The sequence below is a fragment of the Accipiter gentilis genome, chromosome 18 (assembly GCF_929443795.1).
Source record: "Accipiter gentilis chromosome 18, bAccGen1.1, whole genome shotgun sequence".
NCBI lineage: Eukaryota > Metazoa > Chordata > Aves > Accipitriformes > Accipitridae > Astur > Astur gentilis.
In genome coordinates, this window is record NC_064897.1 from 8441921 (window position 1) to 8469860 (window position 27940).

General features: G+C 43.6%; 1 protein-coding gene across 3 annotated transcripts; it reads left to right on the forward strand.

The window, feature by feature from the left end:
- The first annotated feature begins 49 nt into the window (after positions 1-49).
- FOXJ2 (forkhead box J2) lies at positions 50-27919 on the forward strand. Of its 3 annotated transcripts, XM_049822607.1 has the most exons (12): positions 50-1661; positions 11104-11237; positions 16319-16671; positions 17209-17283; positions 19286-19354; positions 19724-19864; positions 20309-20507; positions 22427-22750; positions 23128-23229; positions 23697-23897; positions 24648-24746; positions 25319-27919. In XM_049822607.1, the coding sequence occupies exons 3-12, from the start codon at positions 16339-16341 to the stop codon at positions 25405-25407; spliced, it is 1632 nt and encodes a 543-aa protein (XP_049678564.1). In that variant the 5' UTR covers positions 50-1661; positions 11104-11237; positions 16319-16338; the 3' UTR covers positions 25408-27919. The 3 variants fall into 3 exon arrangements, with proteins under 3 accessions (XP_049678564.1, XP_049678565.1, XP_049678563.1); XM_049822608.1 differs by lacking the exon at positions 11104-11237 and having other exon boundaries at positions 20312-20507; XM_049822606.1 differs by lacking the exon at positions 11104-11237 and having other exon boundaries at positions 51-1661; positions 25319-27918.
- Positions 27920-27940: the final 21 nt, after the last annotated feature.

Here is a 27940-nt window from a genome sequence, read left to right on the forward strand (position 1 = left end):
CGCCTCCTTAACCCGGGGAGGCGGGGGCGGCCGCGGCCGGGGGGGGAGCCGGGGGAGGCGGAGCGGAGGCCGGGGAGGAGCCGGGGCCTGCAGTGGAGCCGCAGCCCGGAGCAGCCGGAGCAGCAGCCGCGGGAGCGGCGGGGCCTGGAGAGACTCAGCGCCGCCCGGCCGGGCTCCCCCCCCCCCTCCCCGCCCACCGCACCGGAGCCCGGGGAGCCCCCCGGGGAGGAAGCCGAGGCCCGGCGGAAGGCGGCGGAGGCGGCCGCTCAGCCCCGCGCAGGCCCGTGAGCCGCCGCGGCCTCCCGTGGTAGCCGGGCCCGGGCAAGAGGAGCTGGGGCCTGGGGGGAAGCCAGGGACAGCCTGTGGGCAGCAGGGGTGGGGGGGACACCCCCGTAGCCTGCCGGGGTGGGGGAGTAGACCTGGCCCGCCGTCCCCCCCGCCCCGTCCGCAGCCGTGAGGGGACTCCCCGTTAGGCAGCCCCGCTCCCGGCGGGGGTGGGGGGGGGGATACGCCGCGGCCCCTCGCCGCCCCCACTTGCCAGCCCTCTTCCCCGCAACTGGCGGGGGAGCTTAATACTTGCCCCCTTCCCCACTAACGAGCCAAGGGTGGGCAGAGGCCCCCCCCCCCCCCCCCCCCGGCACCAAGACCTGGTAACTGTCTAGAAGCAGGTCTGCTCTTCCTCGCTGGGAATAGAGCCTCCTGGAGCTCCCTCAGTACCTGTTTTGGGGAGAGGTGTCCTCGGAGCCCGGTTTCTGAGGGTTGTGAGAGTAACCCTTGCCACCTACTCCTCCCTGCTACTGAGCAAATTCTTCCCCCCAGCAGAGGAGACGGCTCTTCTCCAGACCAGATAGTAACAGGGGAGTCTTCACAGAAGAAACCCCATATGCCCAAGAGAGACAGTCCCCAAGACAGAAATAAGCAGGAGCTCCAGATACTTGTCTAGTAATTTTAATTATTTACATCTGCTCAGCAGGCAGCAGAGAAAGCAAAACAAGGGAGAGAAAGCAGAGGCAGATTTAGATATTCTTCTTCCCTTTTCCAGTTGCTGTTAACCACTGGAGATAAAGGTAATTTCCAATACTGACCTCATCCTCCTTCATCCCAAGGAAGATCCCTCATCTCCTAATCCCAAGAGGGTTTTCTTCAGATATCCTGTGCAAGGAGAGAAGACACACCTCCCATTTACAGGGAAAGGAAAAGGCAGATTTTGCTGCTAATAGCCGCAGAGATAGCAATTTTTTCAGAGAAGGAGATTTGCCCACCCTTAAGGACAAGGTGCACCTAGAGGAAACAGAAGAGAGATTTGCAGGTAGGGAGATTGGGGAAATTGATCTCTGAAATAATCTGACAATCAGCGAAAAGGCTGTCTCCCAGGGGAACACCCCTTTAGTAGTTAGCTGCCAAAAGGGAGAGAGGATCTCCATCCTGGGATAAACCCAGCAGTTTTAGGGGACTGACAATCCCAAGCAGATTGTTTTAATACTCAAGATCCTGATTTCATCCACAATCCCTTCACCCTGAAAATACTTCTTGAAGAAGCTCTTGGAATAGCTGACAGCAATGCTCTGAGGATGGGTCTCAGAGAAGGAGTGTGAAGGGCAGCACCCCAGAAACCAGCACTGAAGATAATCCACCTCCCTCCAGAAAATCTTCCGGACAGAGTGAGTGACCACATTATATCACCTCTCTATTCCTAGCTGTCCTTCTCTTTCGCCTTCTGTCCTTGTTTTCCATGTCTCTTCTCTCACTGTATCGGCTTTCCTTTCAGTCTTTTCTCTGTTTCTGAACATCTTCCCAGCCGCCTTCTTCTGTGTGTCTTTCTCTATCTCTCTCATTTAGCTCCCTTATATGCTATATGGAATTGACCTGATTCCTTCCCTCACTATTTAAGCTTATGGGAGACCTTAGCCCTGTTTAACTGTAAGAAACCTCTCTGCCCTTTCCCTTCTACTTTATTTCACTGGTGTATTTGTCCTAGTCTCAGCCTTTATCGTCACCTGTGTGAAATTAGTTCCTGTCATTTAGGGGTTATTGAGAAGGATAATACTGGCCAAAAAAAGCCTTGAGGAGACAGGAGCAGTGATTTGTAGTGCTGGTGTCCAAGGATGCACCCGTGGGGTTGGAGTGTCAGTTGTTCTCCATGTGGGTCCTACTATGCTCGTAACTGTGGTAATAAAATCATTGTGCGATGCAGACCTCGCTGTGCTTGGGAGCTGTATGTACAGATCCCAGTGCTAGTACTCTGAGATATGTGTCCTAATGTACCTAGGGGCTGTGGGATGAATTCTGGAAAGAGTGCCCTTGAGAGTGGGTTCTGTGGTGCTCAGGGGCCTGGGAATGAAAATCGTGACAGTGCTGGTGGAACCTGCTCTGAAAGCCAAAAGAAGCCATTCTATTGCCACCAGTCTTCATCTGTGTTTTATGCTGTGTTCAGGGGCTAGGAATGTGAATCCTAATGCTAGTGCTGTGGTGAGCCAAGCTGGCTGCTTTTTGTAAACGAGGCAGTTAATTTCCAGTCACAAATGAGTGTTCTGACGCTAACATAGTGATTTCCTGCAAAATCGAGTCTGAGGGAGACTTCATCTCAAATGAAGCCAAAGCAGATTCCCATAGCAGAAGAATCATGCCTAAGGATATCTCACCTGAGATATTCCTGTTTCTGTTCTCCAGTGAGATAGCAGTGAGGAAACACAAGATCAAAAGGGTCCTTGGCCAGGACAGGAACCCTTCTGGAATCCATTTGGGAGCACAATGGTTAACAGGGAGTCCCTGAAGAAGGAATTCCTTGGTGTAATTTGCTAGCAAGCTCAGACAAAAGATGCCAGGTCCCTCCAAAGTGATTGCCCATTTTGGCAGAGAATTCTGACTGTTATCCATAGCTTCAGAAGGTGCCTCTTTCTAAGGGAGGGCTGAACCACGAAGCATACGTATACGTATGTTCCGGGGGTACTGTTAGATGCCCTCCTACCTGTTGCCCTATAGTTATGCAATCAGTCTGTTTTGAGTATAGCTGTGTTATCTAGCACAAGGGAGGAGATAACTGAGGCATTTTGGCCTTTGTACATTCAAGGGGGTAACTGACTTCTCATGCTCTTGAGGTTAATTTACTTCACGCTGCCCCCTTCCTCAGTAATGACTTGACATTTTTCAAGTGCTTTTGGCTCTGATGGATGCCAGGGCACTTTACAGAATATATATGCCAGCCTTACAAAATTCTCCTCTCCCACGACAATTATCTTTCTGTGTATGAAATGTTTTTTTTCTTCATTACTGATGATAAAGATTAGGATTTTGTATTTGCTTCCTGAGCTTTAAATATTCATGACAGACATACAGGGCTGAAAGTCGTGTGCTGTAGAGTAATTGTTTTTTATTTGTTAATTGCTGACAGGGCATTTGATGCTGACTTGGATGCACAAAATTAAGACGATCTCTGCTCTGGAGATCTTGTAGTCTAAAACGCAGCTCTGCAAAAGCTAGGACATACTGATAAATTTAAGGAAGGGAATAATTTTTAGAGAGCATAGCTCTTTAGTGTGATCGTGGTATTTACATCAAATTTTATCACAGGTGAAAATGCAGCTTCCTCTGAGGTGGAATACTGCAGCTGTTCTGCACCATTTATTTTATATGAAACTATCCGTAAAAGAAGAAGGGAGAGTATTATTTATCTTCATAAAAGTGCAAGGTACTTTATAGGCACATTTAAATGAAAGTGCTATGTCTTTAAGAGTTTACAGTAAGAATGTTAAACCTGAACACCTAAAATTAGACTTTAAAAACCACGTTTAGATACCTAAGTAAATAGACTAATTCTTGTAAATGCCCAGGAACGTACTTTTGATTTCAACAGAAGCAATGAAGTCTTCAGCATTGGAGTAAAGAGACAGTTACGCATGTATGGGTTTGTAAATTTAAATTTGGACATTCATGCTTCCAAAAGTTGACTTTTTAAGTTGAAGCAGTCTGATCCTGTCCTATGGGCACTCCACTCCCATCTGAGAACTGAGTGTGTGGCATTTCTCAGGTCAAGCCCTTAAGTAAAATGAAATGAGAAGGTCTAGAGAGTTATGGGAAAAGGATTACGTTACTGACAGATCATGAGGTTATATTAACGTTTAAGTATGTGTTCTGTAAGTTCTTGGGTTTTATCTTGAAATCTGGTTCTGCAGTCAAGTTTCTAGGATAGAATAAGGAGTCAGAAATGTTGGAATGAAATACAATAAACAGTTTGGATATAATTTCCCGGTCCAAGACGTGGTTGTGACTACTGTAGTATTTTTTTTTCTTTCTACAAAAATACAGCTGAATGCTGGTGTCTGTGGAGAAGTTTTTTTCTTACCACACAGGTACAGGTATCTTTGCTTACGACCTCCTCCCCTAAACTTCAGCTGACCTTCATATAGTGGGAGATTCGGTCTGCATCGCAGTTTGGCTCTTTGGCCCTTTACTTCAAGTGTCAGAAAGGAGGTATGGTTAATGGCAACTGTGATATGGACAGCTGTCCTTCAAGAGCAGGTCTGAGCTGATTATCTCATTTTACACAGCTGTCAGACAGGAATTGCATCTCGGTCATTAGCAACCAAAAGATGAAATGCTCTTGGACTCATTTTTCCATTTGCTTCTCCCAGTCTTGGGTAGAATTGTAACCAGGGCCTTTCACACAGAACCCTCTGTGTTTTGTAGTACTCCATTTGCAGAATCTGTTGCCGAGTGATGCTTCAGAATTGAAACTTTAAAAAGTATTGTTTCTAGCATTTTCGGTCTGGAAGACAACTTTGAAAAGATGAATAGTGCCTAGATTAATGGGCAGCCTAAAATGGTATCTTCAAAATGTTTGAACTCTCCAGTTGTGTTAACTCTGAAGCATAAAGAAAAGCATTTAAATCTCTGTATTGCTGGCTGTTGCACATCGTGTTATTTTAGCAAAAATATCCAGTTGATGTGTTCAACCCCCAAACGCTTATCATCTTGGTAGGAGTTATTATTGCTACTTGCTATCTATTCTGCTATTATTGTTTCCTTCTTCCTTCTAAGGGATATATGATGAACTTAAAAATCTATAACATATTTCTGCCCTGTCCTCAAGTTTTCACTTTTAAAGGCAGTCTGTGTATGTGTATTACTGAGAGAGCAAGCATGCTGCGGTATGTTTTCATAATTAATTAATTGCAAATTTTCATTTAAAGTTTGAAATGAAAATGCAAAATACTGGGAGTGTTTCAAAATTCGGAGACCTCGCAGCAGAGTTTAGGTCCGATTTAATGTGTTCTGTGACGCTTTGCCACGATTTAGACTAGACTGTCTTTTTATCCTTCTGTCTTTGACCTGCCCTGTCCTCTACTCCATCCTATTATGAACGTTGGAGTTGGTGTCTTAAAGGTAGACAATGCACAGATTTTGCTAGTTCCTGGCCTTTGTGAACCCTTTCCTGAATCCCATCCTGGGCTTCCTAGTATCATGTCACAGTCGGGTTCCTCTCCTGCACCTTTAAGGCCCAGCATGTTTCCACCCCGCCTACTTCTTTACTCTCATTTCCTCCTACACCGCACTCCTCCTCCCAGTTCTCTCAGTGTTGCTCTTTGCATCTCATTTTCCATGCTGTCCCTTTGGCATTCTGTCCTGTGGTCCTATATACCTAAAATCCTGCTTCTCTCGTCATCAAGCAAGCATCCCTCATCTCCTCTCTAGGATTCTTCATGGGCAGGAATCTTTTCTTACTAAAACTCGCAGGCCCCGCTCTTACTTCCACACCTGCGTTTTGACCTGTTCTTGGTTTGGCTTTCATTAGAGTATATGCTTGTGGACACATACTGGTTTTTGTCTGAGGTTATGTTCTTTTTTGCCACTATATAATAAATAGAATTCTGTTCCTCTGAAAATAGCCAGTTCTGCTGTGCTGGGAACGGTGCTTTGTCTCCATAATCCAACTCATTCATTCTCCCACCCTCCCTTCTCCCACCCTCCCTTCCCTTCCTCTGGAATGGCTGGATTTTAGTTGGTTAGAATGAAAAGCCCTTGCGTTACATTTTCTGGTTCCTTCCAGCACTTCAGGGTCTTGGTTTTGTGAATTGGGGTGAAGAATTTGTGCAGGGCCCAGTATCTCATTTCTCATCTCTCTAAGCTGGTCTAAGTTTACTTGATGTGAAGTCAAGAAATAAGAGAATGTGTGCTCTTTTTTGGCCCTTTTTTATATATGAGAGACTGAGTAATGAGGGAGAGGGGGAGATGATGAGTGAGAGCTTTTATACCTCGAGGAAAAAAAATTTGCTTTTTTGTTTTTTACAATTAGCAATTCAAATTTTGTTTATGCTCTCTGCTGTATAAAGACCGTGGCTGATTATAGCAGAAATATGTAATTACTGTTAAAAGTTCAAATCTGAATAATTGGGAAGGAATCTGAACTCCTTGTGGTCACAAATTTAAGGAGCAAAGTTTCTGAATTCTCAGTTTCCCCCAAAAACTATGAAGTAAACAATTCCCCCTCCCCATCAGGAACTTGCAGAGAAAAATAAACAAGGTGCTAAAATAGTTACCTCTGAAATTCCCTGTATCTCCACCTGAACAAAGCAGACAAGCTTTGAATGTAGAGAATTGGTCTGGCATTTGGGAGACCCGTGTTCTCTGCATAGTTCTGCTGCTCCATTGCTGGCTGACCTTGGGCTGCGCACTTCTGCATGCATGGCTTCCCATTTATCCTGGAATAGGTTATTGATCCTTTATAAGGGTTCCAAAGTATAAGGATGAAGAACACTTTATAAAGGCTGGCTGTTCTTGCTGTTGATCACCTTAATTACAGTGTGATATTGAACCCAAAATCTCTATATGCTGCTTTTTGTGGTGTTAAGAAACAGTGAAAGCATGATGGCCCAATTAATTTTTGTTTCATGGAACGACCTGTGACTCCAAAACTGAAAGATCCTGTACCATGTCTGCAGCCTAGAACTGTAGTTTAAGTTGACTTAAGTATAGATATTCTGACTCCCTTGAAGCTTCTCCTAAGATCTCTAATGACCTTTTCTTGGCCAGGTCTCAGGGTCTCTATTCCATCTTCATCCTTCTTGGCTTCCCTGCTGTTTTTGACACTTGATCATGCCCAGTCTTGAAATCTTGTCCTCCCTTGACTTTTGTGTCAGTATTTTCCTGGTTTCCCTCCTACTGTTCTAGTCATTCATTCAGTAGCTTCTGCACCAAGCTATTTATCTTTTTTTTTTCTTTTTTTTTTTAAATTAGACACAAAGACCCACCTCTGGTATCCTCTCTTTGCTGTTCTTTACCTCCTTCATGCCAGTGATATTAAATTATGCAACTTGGCCTACTACCTTTAACATCTTTTTTGAGTGATTTGCTGCACATTTAAGACCACTGAAGCCAAGATAGAACTCCAGAAAGCTCCTTTGAGATTTCCCTTTGTTTCCTGCTTTCGGCTGTTGCGAGCCTCCACAGTTGAGCTTATAACATGGGTTTTCTTGTACTCTTCTTGCTCTGCACATACATTCATCTTCCAGTTTCATGGCCTGAATCTCCTACTTCTTCTTTCTTAGTCTCTTTGGGTAACCCTTATGCCTTCTCCTTCATTTACCATCTTGGTTAATGCTAGCTGTTTTTGCTGCCCTCTGACAACTGTGTTACCTTCTTGTCTTGTTAAAAACACAATTACTGAAGCTATTCTCCTGGCGTGTTTTCTCAACATGTTGCCATCTCCTCCTTGACAAGCCTGTTCTTTGGCTATCATCCACCACATAAGGTTCCAGCTTCTTGTACTCGCTCTAAGGGACCTTCACATTTGTGTTTCTCCCCTATCTATTGCTGTCTCTTATTGTATTGTCCTTTGCTCTGCCAGCAACACAAGCATGACGTGCTTTTCCATTTCTTGCATGAGCATCTCTTCACATTCTTCCTCAGCTGACTCATGCCTTGGTACATACAGGAGAATTGCCAGCTGATAGAGGCCAGACATACTGGAAACTACTTATTTGCATATTTGAAAATTATTCAAAAGGTCTAACTGGTACTCGGAGGTAGTTGTCTTATTATACGTATCCTCCTCTCCCTGGCTTCTTTTGTGAAGAAGGATGATTGCAAAAGTAAATAGAGATCATCATAAGCAAAGACAAAACATCTCAAAGACTAGGAAGGTCAGGGTTGAAGCAGAATAATACTTGCAGTTGCAAGGTGGCAACTGTGGCCAGTATATGTGTGGAAGAAAGGGGCCTCTTTCAGTGTCTGTAAGGAAATGAATGGGACTTCTGGGTTGAGAATGATACACAAAATGGAGCGTCCTATGAGTAGGATGCAGAAAGCCAATAGCGATACTAGCGTTTTAAGCCAGAAGAAACTGTTAATGGGCATGTGTTCCTTGCTAGTGTGGTTCTGAATCCTCTTGACCTTCAAGCTTGGTAAAGATCTTCGCAAGTTGTGAGCCTGGCTAGGGACTGTCAGGTGTTTTGTCTCCTGGAAGACAGTTCAGTCACTTTAGTTCAGAATAACAGCTGACAGAATAGTGAAAAGAAATTATGTTAAAACAGTGGTTGAGACCTAACTTACGAACTTCACGCAGTATTACTTGATTCTTCTGATCATTCTCCAACTTCAATTTCAGCTGCGCTTTGCTTCCAAACTCCTTTTTAACAGGCTTTTCTGCAGTGCTTTGGTAACCTTAACTCTGGGAGCATCTGCTGTATGTACGTTTTGGCCACATGGTATATGACTAATCTGCACTGGATACCAATTTCCTTTTTTTCTGTGAATTCAGTACATAGTTCTTGCTAGTGCTTGATACCATTTCCACAAGTGGCACAGAATGGGTTGTGGCTTGTTTCAGCAACTATTGCAGAGTTGATATTGACTAATCTATTTTCAGTGGTTCAACCTTTGGTGAACAGGTTCTGACCACTTGCAGTCAGGTTTTCATTTTCACGGTGCCTGGCTGGCATTCATTTAGCCCTGGGAGCTCTCTTACATAAAAGCTTTGTAGTATTACTATTATTGAACTGCAAGGTTAACAGTCATTTTTCACTGATAGACCCATTTTTTAATGGGAATAAGAATACAGTTTTCATTTATAAGTGCGTGTTGCATTTTTTTAACCTGGGTTTCTGTACCTATCCTTGCAACGATGTGAAGATCTTCTGAGCAAGGTATTCTGCATGCTGATCTACTTCTGATGTCTCTAATTTCAGAGACAATCTGGGTATCGTATCAGTGTTTGCATATCCTGTACTGAAGGTTTACTGCTGGATGTGATTCTGATAGGCAGCTAAAATTTAAATCCTTCTCTTCAACCTGGGTGCTCCCACGAGGCTGGGGGAAATACCTTCTCTTAGATACAGTTTCTCTACCACAGACTTCCTGGTTTCCAAGGGAAAATTTAATTCCAGGTATGTGCTCATAAATTTGAATTATTCCAAAAACAATACCCAATACCTTTCTCAGTGTAAGAGTAATTGTTCTGTTAATATTCTTAAAGCAAATGCCAAAGATTTCTCTTGCCTGCCTTGGCATACGTTTAGAATTACAGCTCCTACTTCCAATGGTAAAATATTGCGTAGTGGTACTGAGGGTAGAGGGATGCTGTAGAGACATTTCTGCTGTGGTGATGTATTTTCATTGTGCTTCTTCAAAGTGCTGGGTTTACTTTTTACTTCAAATCTGTTATTGGGAGGGTTGTCATGGGCCATTTGGCTTATTATTAGAATAAATCTTTTATAGTAGTCTTATTACAAAGAAAATAATTTTCAGCTCAGAAGTATTTAGGCATACCGGTATTCTCAATATCACTTGCTGTTTCTTTTGACAGGTGTTACGTATTCCCCACTTATGCAGCACCATAAATAAACAAACTAATCTTAACTTTGAACACATATTTTCAGACTGTCTGAGGGGTCTCTGTGATGTTTGTGTAGTATTTCTAAGTGCATTTTTGCTGCATGTTTATATGGAAGACAAAAATATTTGATTAGTTGGTCTTATTAAAATCTGGCAAGGCACTAGCTATGCTTGATCCTAGCATTTTATGCCTGTCTCCCTTGACATGAGGATATTTTAGACTTTGGCTGTAATGCCATCTGTTGATAAGTTTAAATAAGCAGGTCAGGTTTTGTAAACTAGACCATTTTGTCAGTTTTGTACAAAACTAGTACATAATTGCTTTTGGAATTGGATCCTGACGCACTTCCAACATGGGGGGTTTGGTGACTTTATAGTCCCCACAAGGCTTCATGCTTCATTAGTACCAAGAATGCGTGTGCAGTCAGTGCCATTCATTCACTAAATTCAAAATACAAAATTATACCCTGCTCATGCACCTTTCACAAAATGGAGGGAATTGAAAGGTCCTATGTTAAAATGTGCTATTGTGATATTTATGTAATTAGTAACTATTATGAAAACAAATTTGTTTCCTTTTTAATTTTTCTTGAGACTTAATATGAACCTTATGTTATTGATATTTCTATTTGTTAAAGGAAAACCATATCTGTATAACAATTAAAACAATTAGTCCAGTGATATATATTAGGCTATACAGGGTCTAAAAGTTTTCATCTTCTTCTAACTCTGATCTTTCCAGTATCATCTTAGTGTGTTGTGTTGTAACTTTTAGCAAATTTCCAGTTTGGGGTGCCATAATTACTGTACCACCTGTGTTCTTTTACACAAAACAGCATTGAACATTCAAAGCCATTCCATCTTGCACACTATAGTTTTGAGTAGGGATATAGAGTCAGACCACTGTGCAATGGGCAGGCGCAGACTGTGACAGTTCATATTCGTATCAGTGATACCACACTGAGTGCTCTTAGGTGACAGTAACTTCCTTTGGTTGAATTCTTTTTTCCTTTGTGGTTCATGACTGGCGAGAACTGTGTGCCCCCTATTACCACATCTGCACGGCTATAGTTTATTGGGAAGATGTTTTTTGGCTTGTTCTACTGCTCCCAAAGAAGGGAAGCATGATTCTAGGGTATGACAATTTCTCTTACCTCTTTGCCCCAGGGGCTGGTTTTCCTCTTTTCATATGGCACGGCAGACAGAAGTGTACTTTCAAACTGCTTTTCTTTTGGTTTGCTGATACACTAACATGACACCTACCACTCCTTCCAGGTTAAGGTTCATTTTATGAACAATACCCAGCAGCCTCTCTCTTCCTTCTGGATTTGATTCATTTCATAAACATTTCCTGAAGGCTTCTCCCAAGTAGTTACCAAAATGATGGATAACAATTTCAGACTATGCAGGTAATCAGTATTCTTTTTTTCTAATTTCTTACATGAAACAAATATCTCTCAGTGAGAATGTTTGCTTAGAGAAGGTAGGATTTTAAAGTGTTTTGTTCCTGCCCTCTTAGTTCACACCTCCTTATTTTTAAGGGAAAGCACATGTCTTAATTCCTGCCAGAGTTAGCAAAATTGATTCTTTTCCCCTTTCTGTAATGGCATAAGAATACAGGTTTCTTGCATGCGTAATTTACATAAATATGTCAAAATTGCCTTTTCCCATCAAAGTAGAAGCTGTCCATTTCTTCATGCATGTGGTATTCTTATGTGTTACTTCTCTTCCTTATTTTTTGAGTTTCCTCTAACTGACATTGCGCTCACCTTTTTGTTTCAGAAAGGTTGCAGTCAAATGGTTCTTTTTTGCCAGTTCGTTGAGTTTTTTTGTTTGTTAAATACCTTGGAAGGTAGGTGTATCTCTGAGTATATTAGATGGATATTGTTAGTTAGATTACTGGATCTGTGTTTCAGACACCTAAATAGAAGTGGCCTTATTTTTGTGGGTGTTCTACAGCAGTGTCTCTCACTGGTAGTCTGTTGTGTATTTCTGCCTTCTCAAGGTTTATGTTGAGAAACCTAAGTTGAGTCCTCTTTGAATGTTTTGCCAGTAGTGTTTCATTGGATTGGAATAGCAGTGAATAAAGCAACAGTGAAAGTAGATATAGAAAAGAAAATGTAGATATTTATTCTAGAATATGCATCTTCTGGAGGCTGTGCACAGCATAGTTTCATTCATTGTATGACTCTGCTTCAGTTGTAACTGATTCTGACCGGCCAGCCTTTGAGTTCAGCCTTAGAGAATGTTTCCAGGCTATAAATGTTTATTAACTGCATTAAATATGACCCTTATAGTACCGTTCCCCACATTTCATACATTTTTCAGTCCTGATATATAAGTAGCAGTCATCTTGGATAAGAACTGACTGGCTTAGAGCAAGCACGTGCAAAACAGCAGGGCAGTCAAAGTACAGATTTCCTCAGTCCAGCGGCAGGGATAGTACTATCTGATAGACAGAAGGCTGGCTTGCATTTTTAGCCTGAGGTTTGATTTGCTAGTTGCAAATATTCAAAGTAAGGCAGTAGCTTTCCTGGAAAGCTGTACTGAAGTATTACTACTCCCAAGTGAATTAGTGGTTATTAAAAGGTATTAGATGCTACGGTTTTCTTTAATGATTAATAAATTTTTCTTACAAATTGGACAGATTCTAGTCTGTTTAATTGTAGTTTTGGATCAGTGTTTGGCTGTCATTTTTGCATCTCACTGACCTGTCTTGACTTGGGGTTGTACTGGAACTAGTTAGAGCTTGAGAAATGAAGACTCTGCAGTCAGTTTCCAGCTGTTGATGGTGGTTATGACTTGGCTACCTTACCCTTGGTTTTTAAAGTCAGCCAAATACATAAACAGATACCATTTACCATGTAAAGTGGGAGATTATGAATTCTCATCTTTGACTTTCTTTTTACTTCTTCAAAGTTAATTCTGGCTTACTAATATAGTAGGATTTTTTTTAAACACCCTTGATTTCAGTTCAATGTGTTTGTTAGTCATTAGTTTTTGGGTTTTTTTTTTAAATTTATTTGAGTGGGATCATAAGAGAAGAGTTTGAAAGAAGATTTGCCAGGCAATAAACTGGGAAGGGAAAGTTGGAAGAATCATCAGCTGCTCTGGTTTGGCTGCAGTCTTGTGTCATCGTACCATTCAGTAGCGTCAAGCTGGTGTGCTGCTTGGATCAGGTGAATGAGATATGCAGCACAAATTATAACAAGTATTACTGTTATAGTAAGTATTCTTTCAAATAGTTTAGTAGCCAATTACAACAAATTATTTTTGCACCTTACCTAAGGTTTGACTATGCCTGATGATTACAGGTGCCATATTGCCAGGATACAGACTTACAAATCCAGTAACATGATCAGGTTCAAACTTGGAAAAAAATAATCTTATTCCACTGCTTTGAAATTTCCCATGTGATTGCTATTGGGTCTGAGTCTTCACTTTCTGTCTTAAATTTCTGTCTAGCTTATATGTTCTGAAAGAGCTGCTGTATTTTACTGAAAGGTAGCTGTTTCAGTACTGGGTGATTAGTGCATATGTATATACAGAATCTTTTTATTTAAGATTTTGGGATTTTTTCTTGTCAAAGATTTCTATAAAGCAGGGAATGAAAATATTCAGATTCTTAGCGTGGGTGTAATGTGCCCCAATTCTAACCTTGCTTGTCTCCGTGACAAGTGTATTTTACACAAATACACAAAAGCTTGTGTATTTGTCGACGGGCATGTTGCATATCAACCTTACATTTTGCTGCATAGCCAGCCATCCCAAATGCTCTACTGGCATAACCTGGGCAAATCTGAAGCTCTGTGAAAACTGCAGTGTTTTCTTCTGCTTTTATTTCTGGTGTTTCAGATGGGTATCTTAATCTGCCGTAGGCTTTTATAACCTAATTTTCTTGATTTCTGTGTATGTCTTTAAAAAAAAAAGGAGGGGGCAGCTGGGAAATTTGTATTTATTTTACTTTGGATTTGAATTGTTAGCATAACTGATATTTCATAATGGTTTAACATGCATATGATAAGCAGCAGTAATTTGTTCTCTGATTGCACTGTGGAAATTAAAATTTATATGAGGCACACTTACAAAATTAAGGATTCAACTGATACTTAGTTCATGTTTTTTTTCTCCCAAGGTGAATACTACTTTTAGTGAGGGCAGTATCTGTAAAGTTACCATGCAAATGTAGCTGTGCTTTAGTTATGTGGATACCTCAGCAGTCTGTCCATCCCCACTGGATAAAGATACGTTGTTGATTTTCCTTTGTATAATTCAGGAAGGAATAGTGCTGCCATTTTTTTATTATTATTTAAAATGTTTGACATTAGATCAATTCACCCAAAAAGGGCTATATTCAATAAACAACAACTCGAGGAGGGTGGATAATGGAAAGCCTTTTGCAGCTCTGATCGTCTAGTTAGCTGTGTAGCAAGTAGTCATTGCTATCATATGCGATAGCATGGCAGATGAGTAGATAGATAAGTTAGTAGCAGTTGGGCTTTTCCTTTCCTCCACAGACAGAAAGATGTTTCCACTCGCTACAGATACTGTAGTGCTGCAATTTTACTTTTCAGTCTGTGTGTGCACATGAGTGCAAGTGAGAACGTTAGCTGTGCAGTTAGGAGGTGTTTTCTGAGCCCAGGGCTTCGGAGCTGCTGCTCGTGGTGGTTGAGGGATGGATCTTGTCGGGGTGTTGTGTAGGTGTTTGAGCCCTAAGAGGTGTGATGAGCCCATGCATGAAAATGAAAGATTTAGTGCATACAAACGTGTTGGAGTGGAGACTTAAGTGCTTTTGTGCTGAGAGCACTTCAGTGCAGAAGTACAAGGTATATAATGCATATGGTTGTGGGGGAAGAACAGGGAGCTTCTGTGTCAAAATGCTGGGTGCATCTGTCTCTGGATCTGTGCATCCACACTGTGTTATTGTCAAATACCTATTTTTAGAATGAGTATCTAATTGGTATTCATGCAGATGGGTGTCTCCCTGTCTCATCTGATCCACTCATCTGAATGATGCACTTGGTGGGAGGTTTCTGCTGCTGAATCTTTCCTAAGCAGAGTGTGTTCATGTCTGTCTCTTCTCTCTTACATGTATACATGTGTTTAATTTGTTACATGACCGTGCACATACTTATGTACACGGTCATGTGTTGACATTTTGTATGCACTAGCATGTTCAAAGATGGCATCATCTAATCCTCTAAAAAGATTAATTTTGAAAAAGAAAGATTAAGAATTTGTAGCCCTTCAAGACGTGATTCTTCTCTTTATGCAAAGAATAAGTGCAGAGCAGGGCAGGTTGTGGCCATGGAAACTTAGCTACCTCAGTCCAGACTTCAAGGGATTGCTCCTAGTATAGTGATGCAGCCAATTATGAGTAAGAATGATGGTCTTTCTGCTGCCTTGACTACTACAAAAGACAGTGTACAAGTTTGTGTGCTAAGTGTACAAGTTCATACAAGTTCATGCCACTAAATATTTTCTTCATATAAAATAATTGTTAAGTAGAAAACCCTGGGTACAAGTGCTAGCCATGTTGGACAGGTGTGTTTTATTTTTTATGAGGGGAAGTATATAATATTTATGAGAGGAAAGATCCTGAGTCTGTTTCCACCCTATAGCAAACTTGTTGTGTGAGTTCGGATAAGTAAGTTTTTCTTGTGTCCCAGATTTGGGGAAAATACTTGCCTGTTATATTGTGAATTAAGCAAGATTTAATTCAATAAAATTATATGTATATTTAGGAAAAATGGGTTATGGTAGGCAAAGCTTTAACTATTATGAGCTTAATATAGTCTGTTCCACCTCGACATGGTAGATGTAATTATCTATATATAGTATTATGCGTGATCTTGGTGTTTTAAAATGAGATATGTAATCCTAGCTCTAAGGAATAGGATTCATTATAATGTCACCTGATGCAAAAAGAGAGGCTAGGCCTTGGAGAGAAATTAATTTCCCCCTAAATTAAGATAGTCACAGTCCTGACTTTTCCAGATGATCTAATTAAATTGTGGTTTGTATATGGCATGAAGGAGTATTCCCTTTTATCTATGATTTTCCTCTTACCTAACACAGTAAACCTACTGGATTTCAGGTAATCTTGGTGAAGGGTCCCAAGGTTATATTGCTTATGTCGTAAAGGAGTGAATGCAATACAGCTACTGAAAAGGTTCCACTTCCTTTGAACAGATTTTAGTTCTTTACCTGGGAACCATTGGGATGCTCTGGGTAAGACTATTCTAGCAATGTTACCATCAGCACTGTCCCAGCCACTATCAGCAAGGATGGTCCTCCCAGAGACATAGTCATTGGCCTTTTTGGATGATTCTGTCTGGCTGTGAATAAGGTATATGAAGTAGGATGATCTTCGCACAGGTATTTGTGGTAGGAGGAGAAGCAGAGGAGGGATGCCAAGGGATGTTTCTGTTCTTAGGGTTCACCTTGTTTATATCTCAGGAGTTCCCCTTCTGCTCCTTTCTCCTCACAGATACTCCTGCTTCCAGCATCATGGCCTCTGACCTGGAAAGCAGCCTCACTTCCATAGACTGGCTCCCACAGCTTACTTTAAGGGCTACTATTGAAAAATTAGGGGGTTCCTCACAAGCAGGACCTCCAGGGGCTGCCCGAAAGTGTCCCCCAGGCTCACCAACAGATCCCAATGCCACCCTGAGTAAGGATGAGGCTGCAGTGCACCAAGATGGGAAGCCACGTTACAGCTATGCCACTTTGATCACATATGCCATCAACTCATCACCTGCCAAGAAGATGACGCTTAGTGAGATCTACCGTTGGATCTGTGACAACTTCCCCTACTACAAAAATGCTGGTATTGGTTGGAAGGTGAGGACTTGCATTGTTAAAGTACCCTTTTTGTCTAATAACAAGACTTATTTTATTAATTCTGTGCAAAATATCCTTACTGAGCAAAATAAAAAGACAGATGTGAAACTAAGTTGACCAACTGGAAAAAATGCAGAGGCAGAAGTCCCATTTTCTCTGAGAATTTTATTTTATGTATGTGGTGGGCTCTTAAGAAGGAGCATACAAAAAGCCCAGCACCGACAACCAAGAAGAACAAAACAAAAAAAACCCACAAAACTCGCATCACTACCAACCTCTGCATCACACTGATACACTGATACTATTTTCATTGTACCTTCCATAGATGAATAGGTGGTTCAGCCCCATAATTATTCATCCTAATCCATCCCTCTCCTTTCCACAACTTCTGTTCTGCTCTGTTGTGGGTATATGTAGTGAGCTTTGGCTTTTGAGTATGCACTGCCCTCCTATTTTCTCTACCCACTCTCAGGCATACTCAAGAAGGCTGTATGTTTCTGTGGTAACACTCACCTGTATCTCTTACTCTCTCATCAGAACTCTATTCGTCATAACCTCTCTCTGAATAAATGTTTTCGGAAGGTGCCTCGACCGAGAGATGATCCTGGGAAGGTAAGAAATCTGCATGCTCCTGGGCAAGCAATTTAAAACTGCAGGGAATAAGCCGGGGTTGCCCTTTCTAACTCATGGTTGGAATTTGAAACCTAAAGTGTAGGCAAAAATGGAAGCAGTAGTAAGATTTACTGCAGTGCTTTGGCTACAGAAGCATTCACTTAAAGGGAACCTGTAAAGGGGCCTTAATGGTTTTAGCAATTATTTTTCTTATCTGTGATCTTCGGTTGACTTTAAAGATACTGGAAGAAGGAAAGTATGGGGTTGAATGTACTTTTTTAGTTTTGTTTCTATTTCTTCTTGATCTTTATGTGTAAAATGTGTGTCTAGTCCAACCTGTACTGTTACGAAAGACAGTAGTGGCTGCTGGTGAATGGCAGGACTATGATGTGACATCATGGGTTTCATGGAGGCAAGATCCATGGAAGTGAGAGCAGAACTACTACCTATTTAGACTGCAAAACATTTGGCGTTGGGGAAAAAAATGTCACCATCAGATAGTGCAAATCTGTAGAAATCATTTACAAGTAAAAATCAAGAATTTAGGAATTTGTTGGCTAAGTAAGGGCTAATAAAGCTCTGTTAGTGTGTATAGATTGTAAAGGAGAATTGCTAGCAAAACCAAGGCTTGGCATCTTGGCATGCAGATATTATTACTGTTAAAAAAAACCCCAAACAAACAAGCAGAAGGAGATGGTGGGGACAAGAAGCTATGTATTTAGACAGAAAGATTGTCTCCTCCCCCCATCCTAAAGTTACCAGAAAGGGCCACTTGCTCAGGCCTTTTATTTCAGGTTATATTTAAAGGACTAAGCAGTGCTCAGTTGGTGTCTATAAATGGAAGTAGTATACCTTTGAAGATCACTGCTCAAAAATACCATTGATTATATGGCTTATTCCAGGAAATCCTAACTGACTTCAGTGTGTATGTGTGCAGGTGTTCATTGGCATGTTGGGCTGGGTTTTTAATGAAAACATGTCATGTGCTTGTCACTGATTATTCAGATTTCAATTGGAGGTTAAAATGAGCTAAATCACATTTTAGAGTTGTCTTTATACTTATTCAGAAAACAACAGATGTAATTATAGACTATTGTATGTTGAAAGGGACCTCTGGAGGTCAACACACACTCCCACCCCTTCCCAGAGAGGGGCAATTAGATTGGGTTGTTGAGGTCTTCCTTGAGTTTTGAATATCTCCAAGGATGGAGATAGCACAACTGGGCACTTGTTCCAGTGCTGCACCATCATCATTGTGAAGAAATTTGTCTTTATATCTGATTTTAACTTCCCCTGCTGTAACTTGTGGTTGTTGCCTCTTATTCTTGTGCTGTGCATTTTTGAGAAGAATTTGATTCCGTCTTCTTTATAATCTCCTTACATAGTTGAAGACAGTGGTTAAATCCCCTTAGCCTTCGCTTGTCCAGGCTAAACAGATCTCTCTGTGTGAACTGTTTGTACATCGTGTATTTTAGCTCTTAACCATAGTGGTGGCCCCTCTTTGGATGCATTCTAGCATGTGAGTGTCTGTCTTGCGCTGGGAACCCCCCAAATGGGCACAGTACTCAGAGCGGAGTCTCACAGCATGGAAAACGAGCAATCCTTCTAGCTGTCTCTGCCCAGTCTGAACATTGAGTTGGTTCTCATCAGTCAATAACAAATGCATATTGTGAGGAAGGTACTGAAGGGGGTGTGCATGCCCAAAAGAGTTGGCCTAGCTTGGTTCAAAACATCCTTTGCTATTTTTGGTGCCCTGTCTCAGAGTGACGGAAACACAGAGCATTCTGCCTTCCACCAGTAGCATCGTACCTCATTGTTCAACACAACCCAACACAAGAGAGGAATCTCTTTCCAACACCCAAGTCTTGGTTGTCTGATGTTCTGGCGGGTGGTCCTTGTGGTCCTAATGTTTAGTTGGTGCTGCAGTCTTTGAGTCAGTAACCTCCTGCTTCAAGAACCTCTCTGATTTAATTGTGCATTCACCAATGGGTCTTCTTTCCAGGGCTCTTATTGGACAATAGATACGTGTCCAGACATATCTCGCAAGAGGCGGCATCCTCCAGATGATGACGTGAGTGTTGTTCTTTCCAGACAGCGTGGAGCAGGAGGGGGAATTCCCTTCTTGTTCCAAGGAGTCTTTCCAGCATCAGACCATGGTACCGTTTTGGGGGCAGGGTGTTCAGGTGGGGAGACAAAGGTTAGGACTGAATGAAATAGCAGGTACGTCCTGCTGATTGGCTGTTGTTGCTGCTGTTCAGTAGCAAAGTTAATCTGGCTTAAAGTCCTTTAGCCTGACTCTTCAGTGACTAAGGCCCAGTCCTCCTCTTTTCTAAGCCACGAACTTCTACAGCGGGGGAGCTGGCTTCCCATCGGCAGTTTCACTTCTCCATCTGTTTTTGATTTCTGCTCCTTTCCTTTTCTCTTTCTTCCGCATCCACAGATACCACAAGACTCCCCAGAGCAAGAGGCAAGTAAAAGTCCCCGAGGGGCTGTTCCAGTCAGCACAGAAGCCTCTTTGCCACCTGAGGCCACCCCTCAGCTGTCGCTCCAGAGCACCACCCCTATTGCCAACTACAGCCAGGTGAGCAGCAGGGAAAAGGATGGACGCCTTATGGCAGGGGAAGAGGAGAGGGGGAGGAGTGCATGAATGGAAAAGCGAAGTGGTGAGAAGAGAGGGAATCGTGAAAATGGTAATATGGAGGCAAAAATAAAAAGAAGGGAAGAAGCTGAAATTGCAGAGACGGAAAATAAGGAGGAAGTGAATTTTAACAAAGGGCTGGATGGGGATAAGGATAAAGGCATAACGGTATTAGATAGCTGAAGAAAAGTCTGGAGCCAGTGTGCTGCAGAGGGAGGGTGATGGTTGATTTTCCTCAAGGAAAATGGCATTTGGGAAGATTTGTTGGGAGATGAGCTAAGTGACAGGGGATATCTGTGCATGTTCTACCTGTATCTGATCTCTGGATCCCTGTCTCGAGGTACAAAACCTACTATGAGCTAAAGGCCTTACTTCTACCTTCCTTAGCAGGGTGCGGGGCCTGTGGATGTTGCCTCTACTGTAGCAGGGGGGCAGGGCCGTGAAGGGGCCGATGTGCCAACCCCATTGTACAGTGCCAACCATGACTTCAAGTTCTCCTACTCTGAGATCAACTTCCAGGATCTTAGCTGGTCCTTCCGAAATCTCTACAAATCCATGCTGGAGAAATCATCTTCCTCTCAGCACGGTGAGTAACTATATGCGTCATGTGGGGTGGGCAGGTATCTGCCCACACAGTCTTGTCCACTGATCTATCCTTGGTATCTCTCAGATTTTTCCTCGTTTAGGAGCCTGTGCAAACAGACTTTCCTTCTTTGGCATGCTGTAATTAGTTCTGCCAGGAGCAGATAAGAAATCTGCATGTCCTTTATCTATTGCTCCCCTTAGTTCTCTGAGAATAAAGAGGATAATGATTTAAAAATACCTTGTGCTGATACAAAAGCAAATACTAAAATGGCAGAAGCTTAGAGAAATAAAGTCCTGAAGCAGAGCATGTCGGAGAAGTATTCACAATCTGTCAGGCTAGAAAACCGTCAGGCTAGAAGACCGTAAGAGGGAGGGAATTGTTGCATGTGGAGTTTCTCCAAAAGGAGAGTGGAAAGTTGTCATTGCTCAGATCTGTTAAAACTACAAGGCCTTGGAGAATTGAGCTTTGTGGAATTGAGAGTGTGGAAGAGTGAGCCTGCAGCTGCATTCATGGCTTGTAGTTCTGAGGCCGAGGAAGCAGCCACCAGAGGGCAGAATCGCTGATGGGATGGGATGGGATGTCCATAGAAAACACTTCAGAAAAATCTACTGTTGTTGTTCCTGCCTTTAAACACTTCTAAATGTTAGGCTGGTGTAAAAAGGAATATGTTATTAGATGAGCCTCTCACCTCTGCTGTCAACCGTCATACAGTGCAGGCAAAGTTTGCTAATCTGGGAGGAGCCTCCTGAGCTTTCAGCTTCAGTGAAATAAAAACTTACTACTTTTATTGCTTTCATCATGCTGGCACTTGAGATTCCTAGTGAGGAGCCTGTTGTGTGAGGTGGTGTAGAATGAGCAAGCTTACAAAAATGTAGAGAAGAACCTTGACTCAATGTGTGCCTCTGTAAAAGCTTAGCAGTGGACTGCGTTTGGTCGTGTCCGTCTGTCCCCCCCGCTCTGGTCTTCAGCTGTAAGGTAGTCTAGGAAAACTTGCAGGTTTTGAGGAAATTCTGTGGGCAACTTTTGAGTCAGGATGGTAGTATTCATCCTTTTGCCCCATTGCAGTAGTAGGGTGCTCTAAGGGTTGAGTTTGGATCTAGCGAAAAACTGAGGCTTGCTTGCGGATGGTCAAGTAAGGGCACTCAAAGTAAGAAATGGGTAGCTCAGGTTAGTGATATGTAATGCCCTTCACTGTGATTTTTTCCTGGAGGTTCCACAACATAAAGGGAGAATGAACGAGGGAAGCAGATGTAAGAGATACGCCAAGTTCCTGATGTGGGGAAGAATGGAGGACACCTGATGCCCTTGCATGTAGGGGATGCCTGAAATACGAGAGGATAGAAATGACACACCCAATGAGTCAGGAGGAATGAAAGTAATAAAGGAGCCCTGATGTGTGCGATGTGCTCTGTCTATAAAAGCAGTAGAATGTGTGACCTCTAATGATATGTGTGAGAAAAAGTGGGAAAGTTCCCAACCAAGCTACTGTAAGATGGGAACTGAAGGGAGCTTTTTGGAAACAGCAAGTCAGATTTATCAAGTTGCCCATTTTCTAAATGTTTTGTTCTTTAAGTTTGTTTAATGGTCATTTCTAGGAAAGCAACACATGTGTGGCATTTCAGGAGAGCATGGGTTATTTTGGTAAATACAGGAAAAATCCAAGGGGGGAATTTAAGTGCCTAACTCTGTACTAGAATTTTATATCCTGCTGGGGCTTTGTTGTAGAGCCTTTTGTTTTGAACAGAATTTGGAGCACAGGGCATAACTGTGCAGGTGATAGTTGTTGGCAGCCTGTAGAGGGCACTCCAAAAGCTTCATAAATAGCAGGATGAGCAGTGTGAAATGAGAGATGGATAATTTAAGCAGAGGTCTGATCCAGGCAGCTCTTAAAGCTCCCTCCTCTTCCTTTTACTCGGCAGGTTTCTCTTCTCTCCTTGGTGACATGCAGCCCTCCAACCACAACTACTACATGTACCAGCAGCAGCAGCAGCAAGGCCCCTCATCAGTGGGTGCTGCTCCCCCACTCCACACTCCAACCCCAGAGGGTTGCCCATCCCAAGGGGGAAAGCAGCAGGGTGGTGAAGGTTATGGCCCTCCACCAGTGATGTCCATGCACCCACCCCCAATGCAGCATGGAGGCTACCACCAGCATCAACAACATCACCCGCACTCCCACCCACAGCAGCAGCCACATCAGCACCAGCAGCAGCAGTCACAGGCTTCAATCAATAATGCTGGCTTTGGTGAGTCAGGGGCGATGGAAAGAGCAGCTGGGGAAGAGAGCAGTGAGGAGCCCCCAAAAGAAATTCCACAAACGAACTTTCCTCAAGTAGTGCCTACTTTGTGTGCGGAAAAGGGTGAATGCCAGTTACGATTGAAATCTGAGAGGGAAATCGCTTCCTTACTGAAGGAAAGGAGGATACATCCACACTGGGTTTGGGATTCTGTTTAGGGATGCAGGATAAAGTCAGGCGCTAATCTCCACTCTCCCAAGGGAGGAAGGATTTCTAGCTACTGTAGCATCAGGCTCCTTCGTGAAGAGAGGTCAATCATTTTATATTAAGGGGTGGAGGGAAAGGGTGGTCTGTATTGGAATAATCTCGTCCCCATTTCATTCCAGCATTTCCCCCTGATTGGTGCTCCAACATTGATTCCTTGAAGGAAAGCTTCAAGATGGTAAACCGGCTGAACTGGTCTAGCATTGAGCACTCCCAATTCTCAGGTCAGTGTTGGCCTAGTGACTAGGTCTGGTGACTCAGTGGCTAGGGCTGTAGTCTAGAATATGTCAGTGCTGTGCCCAGAGCTTTTTTGCAATGTAACTGTGTCAAGTCCATGGGTTTCTCAGTGACTCAACTCTTCTACTTGTAAAATGAGGTATGCTACTTCATGGCTTCTGTTAAAGACCCTGAAGCACTTGAACACTGCAGGAGGTTGGGGTAGGGGCAATTCATTCATAAAAGTATGTCAGATAGCTGACTTGAGATTTTTCCCTCCTACTCTTCCCTCCCCTACCTGAGTCAGTGAGACAGTATCCTAGATATGGAGCTCTTCAGGAGTTTGGTGACAGACTTGAAGCGACGAAGTTGGGTTTGTGGGGAGACGGTAGGATTTATGTGTACCAGACAAACTCTTTGCAGGGAAGACCACAGTGTGAGTGCTGTCTTTGACATCGTCCTTTGTCCCCTGCAGAGCTGATGGAGAGTCTGCGCCAGGCTGAGCGGAAGAACTGGACGCTGGATCAACACCATATTGCCAACCTCTGTGACTCCCTTAATCACTTCCTTACCCAGACTGGTCAGCTCCCTCATCTGCTTGGTCCACAGCAGCCCCCCCGAATCTCTGATTCTTGTGCCCTGAACAGTGGCAAACAGGAGCAATCCATGAACCAAGGTAATTAGGAGGGAGACTAAAATGACATGTAAATGAAGGCTCAGTTCTGTGAATATCCGAAACTACTTGCAGCTTTGCCAGGCAATCTAGCACTGAGCAACACAGGGCTAGGCTGTCAGAGCTGTTTGTAGCCACTCAGCTTCCTCTGGCTTTAAAGAACTAGGATGTCCTATGTCTGTGGTGTAGACAGACCATTATTATGTGATGCATACCACTGACAGGCAGCCTCACCAGGCAGAAATACATTTAAAAGGTAAACTCATAAAAGGAGAAGGGGGTGCTGGTTTTTGTAGATGACCAACAGAAAGGAATGGCAAGGTGGAGAGACTGCTATTCCAGATGGCAGGAGCTGTAAAGAAGTAAGCTCTTGCACCCGTGTTGGAGAAATACTGACTGGACAAGGAGTAGGAGGATGTACACTCTGTGGAAAGCACAGAGGATATCATGGTCTTGATAGAACTGTGATGGTGTGTGTCATCTAGTGCTGAACTAAATGGATGATATCGAGCCAGCTTGTGTTTCTGGATGAAAATTTTCTTCTTTTACAATAATAGAGAAACTCCTGCTGGTTCCAAGAACAAGATCCCTGACCAAGCTATAGCTTGCAGTTAGGACCCAACAGCTGAACATCTCCTCAGTATCCCGTGGGTCTGAGTGAGTTGCTCTGTGGCTGAGCTGCCACCCAGTCAGGGCCAAGACGGCTGACCAGAACGTTAACAGGTTTCTTTTTTTATTCCTTTCCTTTCCCAGTGAACTCCTATGGTCAGCCCCAGCCTCCCCATCTCTTCTCCGGGCCATCTCCTATGTACCAGATCTCCACCCAGGACTCTCCAGGATATAATCGCCCAGGTAAGGGGTGACATTAAGGCATATTATACCAATAAACATTAAAGAACTGGTTCCCAAGCCCTTTGTGCATTTTTCCCAAATCACTTCCTAATCAAATGGAGCAATGAGGGTAGAGAGGGAGCCTGGGCTGCAAGGGACCCTCCATTTAGCGCTCTTCCTTAGCTCTGGCAAGGTTTAGGATTTCAGTGGCCTGATTTCTTTCACTTCACATAAATAGTCTTCTAGCTCAGCCTCACCCTCAGTTGGTTGCTTGAAGGCAACTTTACATGAGAAGCTTCTGTTCATGAAGTCCTTTGTGCTCTATCAGCAGTCAGCTGGAAGGAAAGTTAAGGAGGCTGAAACTTAACCTCTATAGAAGCTGCTGTGGAAAATTTCACAGCAGGCCACCTGCAGACACTGGTAGGTGCTCTCTGAGGGAGAGATTCATGCCAGTAGTGTTCTTGCTTGCTAGACTGTTGGAAGGGAGAAGGCCCAAATCCCTTACGCTTTCTTTTGCCCAAGAGACCACAGTGAAAAAGCACGACATTTTTTATTCTAACTGTTCTCTTTCCTTTTTCTTGTTTTTGGCTCAGCTCACCATCTGGTCCCTCGGCCTCCAGGGCCGCCTCCAGGCGCCAATGAGGAAATCCCCGATGATTTCGACTGGGACTTGATCACCTAGCGAGTTACAGACTTGATAGCCCGTCCTTTGTGAAGGACGCGGGAGGGGAGGGGGACATGGGGTCAATGGTGCCAGCACCACCCTCCCCAGCCTCCCTGCCTTGCCTGTATATAGATATATATTCTCTATCTCCGCCAGAGAAGCCACCGCAAGATGCTGCCGAAGATAATCCTTCCTTGCGTCCTGTTTTATCTTCTTTTTCTTCTTTTGTTTATTATTATTATTGTTATTATTATTATTATTATTACCAATAATTGAGCACAGCCCTCCCCCTCCTCTGGTGGCCTCGGACGCATCAGATCGGCTCTTTCGTGTTGCGTGGCGCCCTGTGGAGGGCAGAAAGATGGGTCCTTGGTGCCATGAAAAGACCTCGGAAGGCTGAATCCTCGAGTGCATCTTTCTCTGCCTCCATCATTTTGCGTTTAACAATCCCTCTTTCCCTTCAAGGTGGCCGGTGAATCTGTTGTATTGGCTACTGGAGTGAGAGAGCCTAGTGGACCCTGGGAGCCTGTAGTTATGTTGTTTCGTAAATGTTGTAAAGGTCGGGGGCTAAAGGGACACTGGAGGGGTGATCTTAGCTCTGTGAACTTTCTCGCACCAGCAGGAAAAGCAAGAAAAGAAGCAGAGTTCCCAAGTACAAAGAGAGGGTAATCCCTGAGGTAGGGAGAGCTGAGCTGAGCTGGGCTGGGAGGGTAGACCTGAGTTCGGAGAAAGGAGAACGTAGCAGAGATGGTATTTCAGCAGAGAAGTTGGGTTTCAGAATGCAGTGCCATCTGTGAGGACTGAGAGAGATTTTTTGAGGGAATCCAGACCTGTTTTCTACACTGCCTTTTGCAGTCTCCAGGTGAAGCCTACATACCCATCAGGTAGAAGAAGCAGTCAGGGGTGTCATATGTGATTCAGCAAATTCTGTTCCCCAGAGCTTTTAATTTCACCCCCCACCCCTTCAAGCCCTTCTTTAAAATATGTAGTGAGGCTCTTACTTGCATATGCAAATTTGGAAGTTCTCTCCCATCGGTATTTGTTCAGTTGTTATTTGGCCCTCTGCCCCTCCTATTTCTTTGGAGACTGTCCTTGCCTGTGGTTTGAGAGTGCCAGCAACAGGAGTCGTGCTGCGTAGGTGCAAAGTCTTAGTCAGTGATTCCCAGTTTGTGAATGGGCTAACAGTGGGAAGAGGAAGCTGCTGCTCAGTGGAGGTGAACTGGGGGGCTTCTGGTCAAGGGCCTGGACCCTCTGGTCAAGGAACTGGGAGGCCCTCACAAGTGGTGTTTGTAAGAGGTGTATTAGAAGAGAGAGGTGAAGTGGGGCAGATTTTTAAACCGAACAGCCAAAGAGTGTAGTGTAAAAGGGAGGAGGGTGGGTCAGACCCCTTGCAGTTCAGCTGGGGAGGTGATGGAAGCTAGCGTAAATCCAAAGGATGAGTTTTGTCAGCACTTGCAAATCAGGAAGGTGGAAAGTGCAGGAGCAGGAGTGAGTGTTGAGATGCCTCCTCCCCAAAGCTGTGTCCTGTGTTCCCCTTTTTTCTGGTATGGCTCTGTTCTGTCAAACCTTTTGTTTCCTCTTAATATTTTGTAAAGCCTCCCCCCGGCCCTTAATCCCCATTTACCAGTGAAGGGAACCAAGATGGAAATAAAACATCATGGCTGCGTGACAGACCTGGGGCAGGGGAGTAATAACCTCTACTCTTGATGGCAGGAAGGTGGGGAACTAGCATTGCTTTTTAAATTTGCTGTAGGGATAAACAAGTTGGATCTTTGTCAGGGAAGTGGACAGAGTCTCATTGTATTGGGGAGGGGGGGACATTTTTTTCTTTTTTTTTTTTTTTCTTCTTTTTTTTTTTTCTTTTTAAAGTGTGTGGTTTTTGGGGGGGGGAGGGGAGAGTTCGTCATTGAGTGTTTCCAAGAGAAATGAGGAATCCCAGACAACTTCAATATGGAGTCAGCCGTTATCTCTGCTGCCTCAGGATGGGAATGATACAGCTTGGAAGCATGCTTGATGGGTTTCTGTGGAAAGTGGCACCAGAGACGCCCATGAGGGACAACCTCTGGTAGATGCCAGTTAGTGCTTTGCAGAGGAGGTTACTGAGAGCCAGCCCTGTGGAAGTCTGAAAACACCACTGGAAGAAAACCAAACCAAGATGGCTCCTTCTGCGTATCCAAGTGCTCCTCGTTTGCATATTTGCCTCATTTGCGTATTAAGTTGCGCCTCATTTGCATATGTAAATACATGCCGGTCAGTGTGCAAATTAGCCTCGTTCCTCTGCCCCTGAAATAAATGTGCGTTGTTAGTGCGTGGGAAGGCATCAGGCGGAGGTCTGCGGGGTGCGCGGGTACCGGCCCGCAGGGAGGGAGGGATGCCGGCCTGTCCCGCAGAGGGGTCCTGGGGGGCCCCTCCGGCGTGGTGTGGCCCCCCGTGCTTTGTGTCAGTGGTCAGGGAGAGAGGGGCGTGGTCTCACGAGTTTATTTTTGTGCATGCTTTCTTAATAAAAAGAAAAAGTGAATGTTTATGGTTTAACTCTTTCGGTGCCAGTATT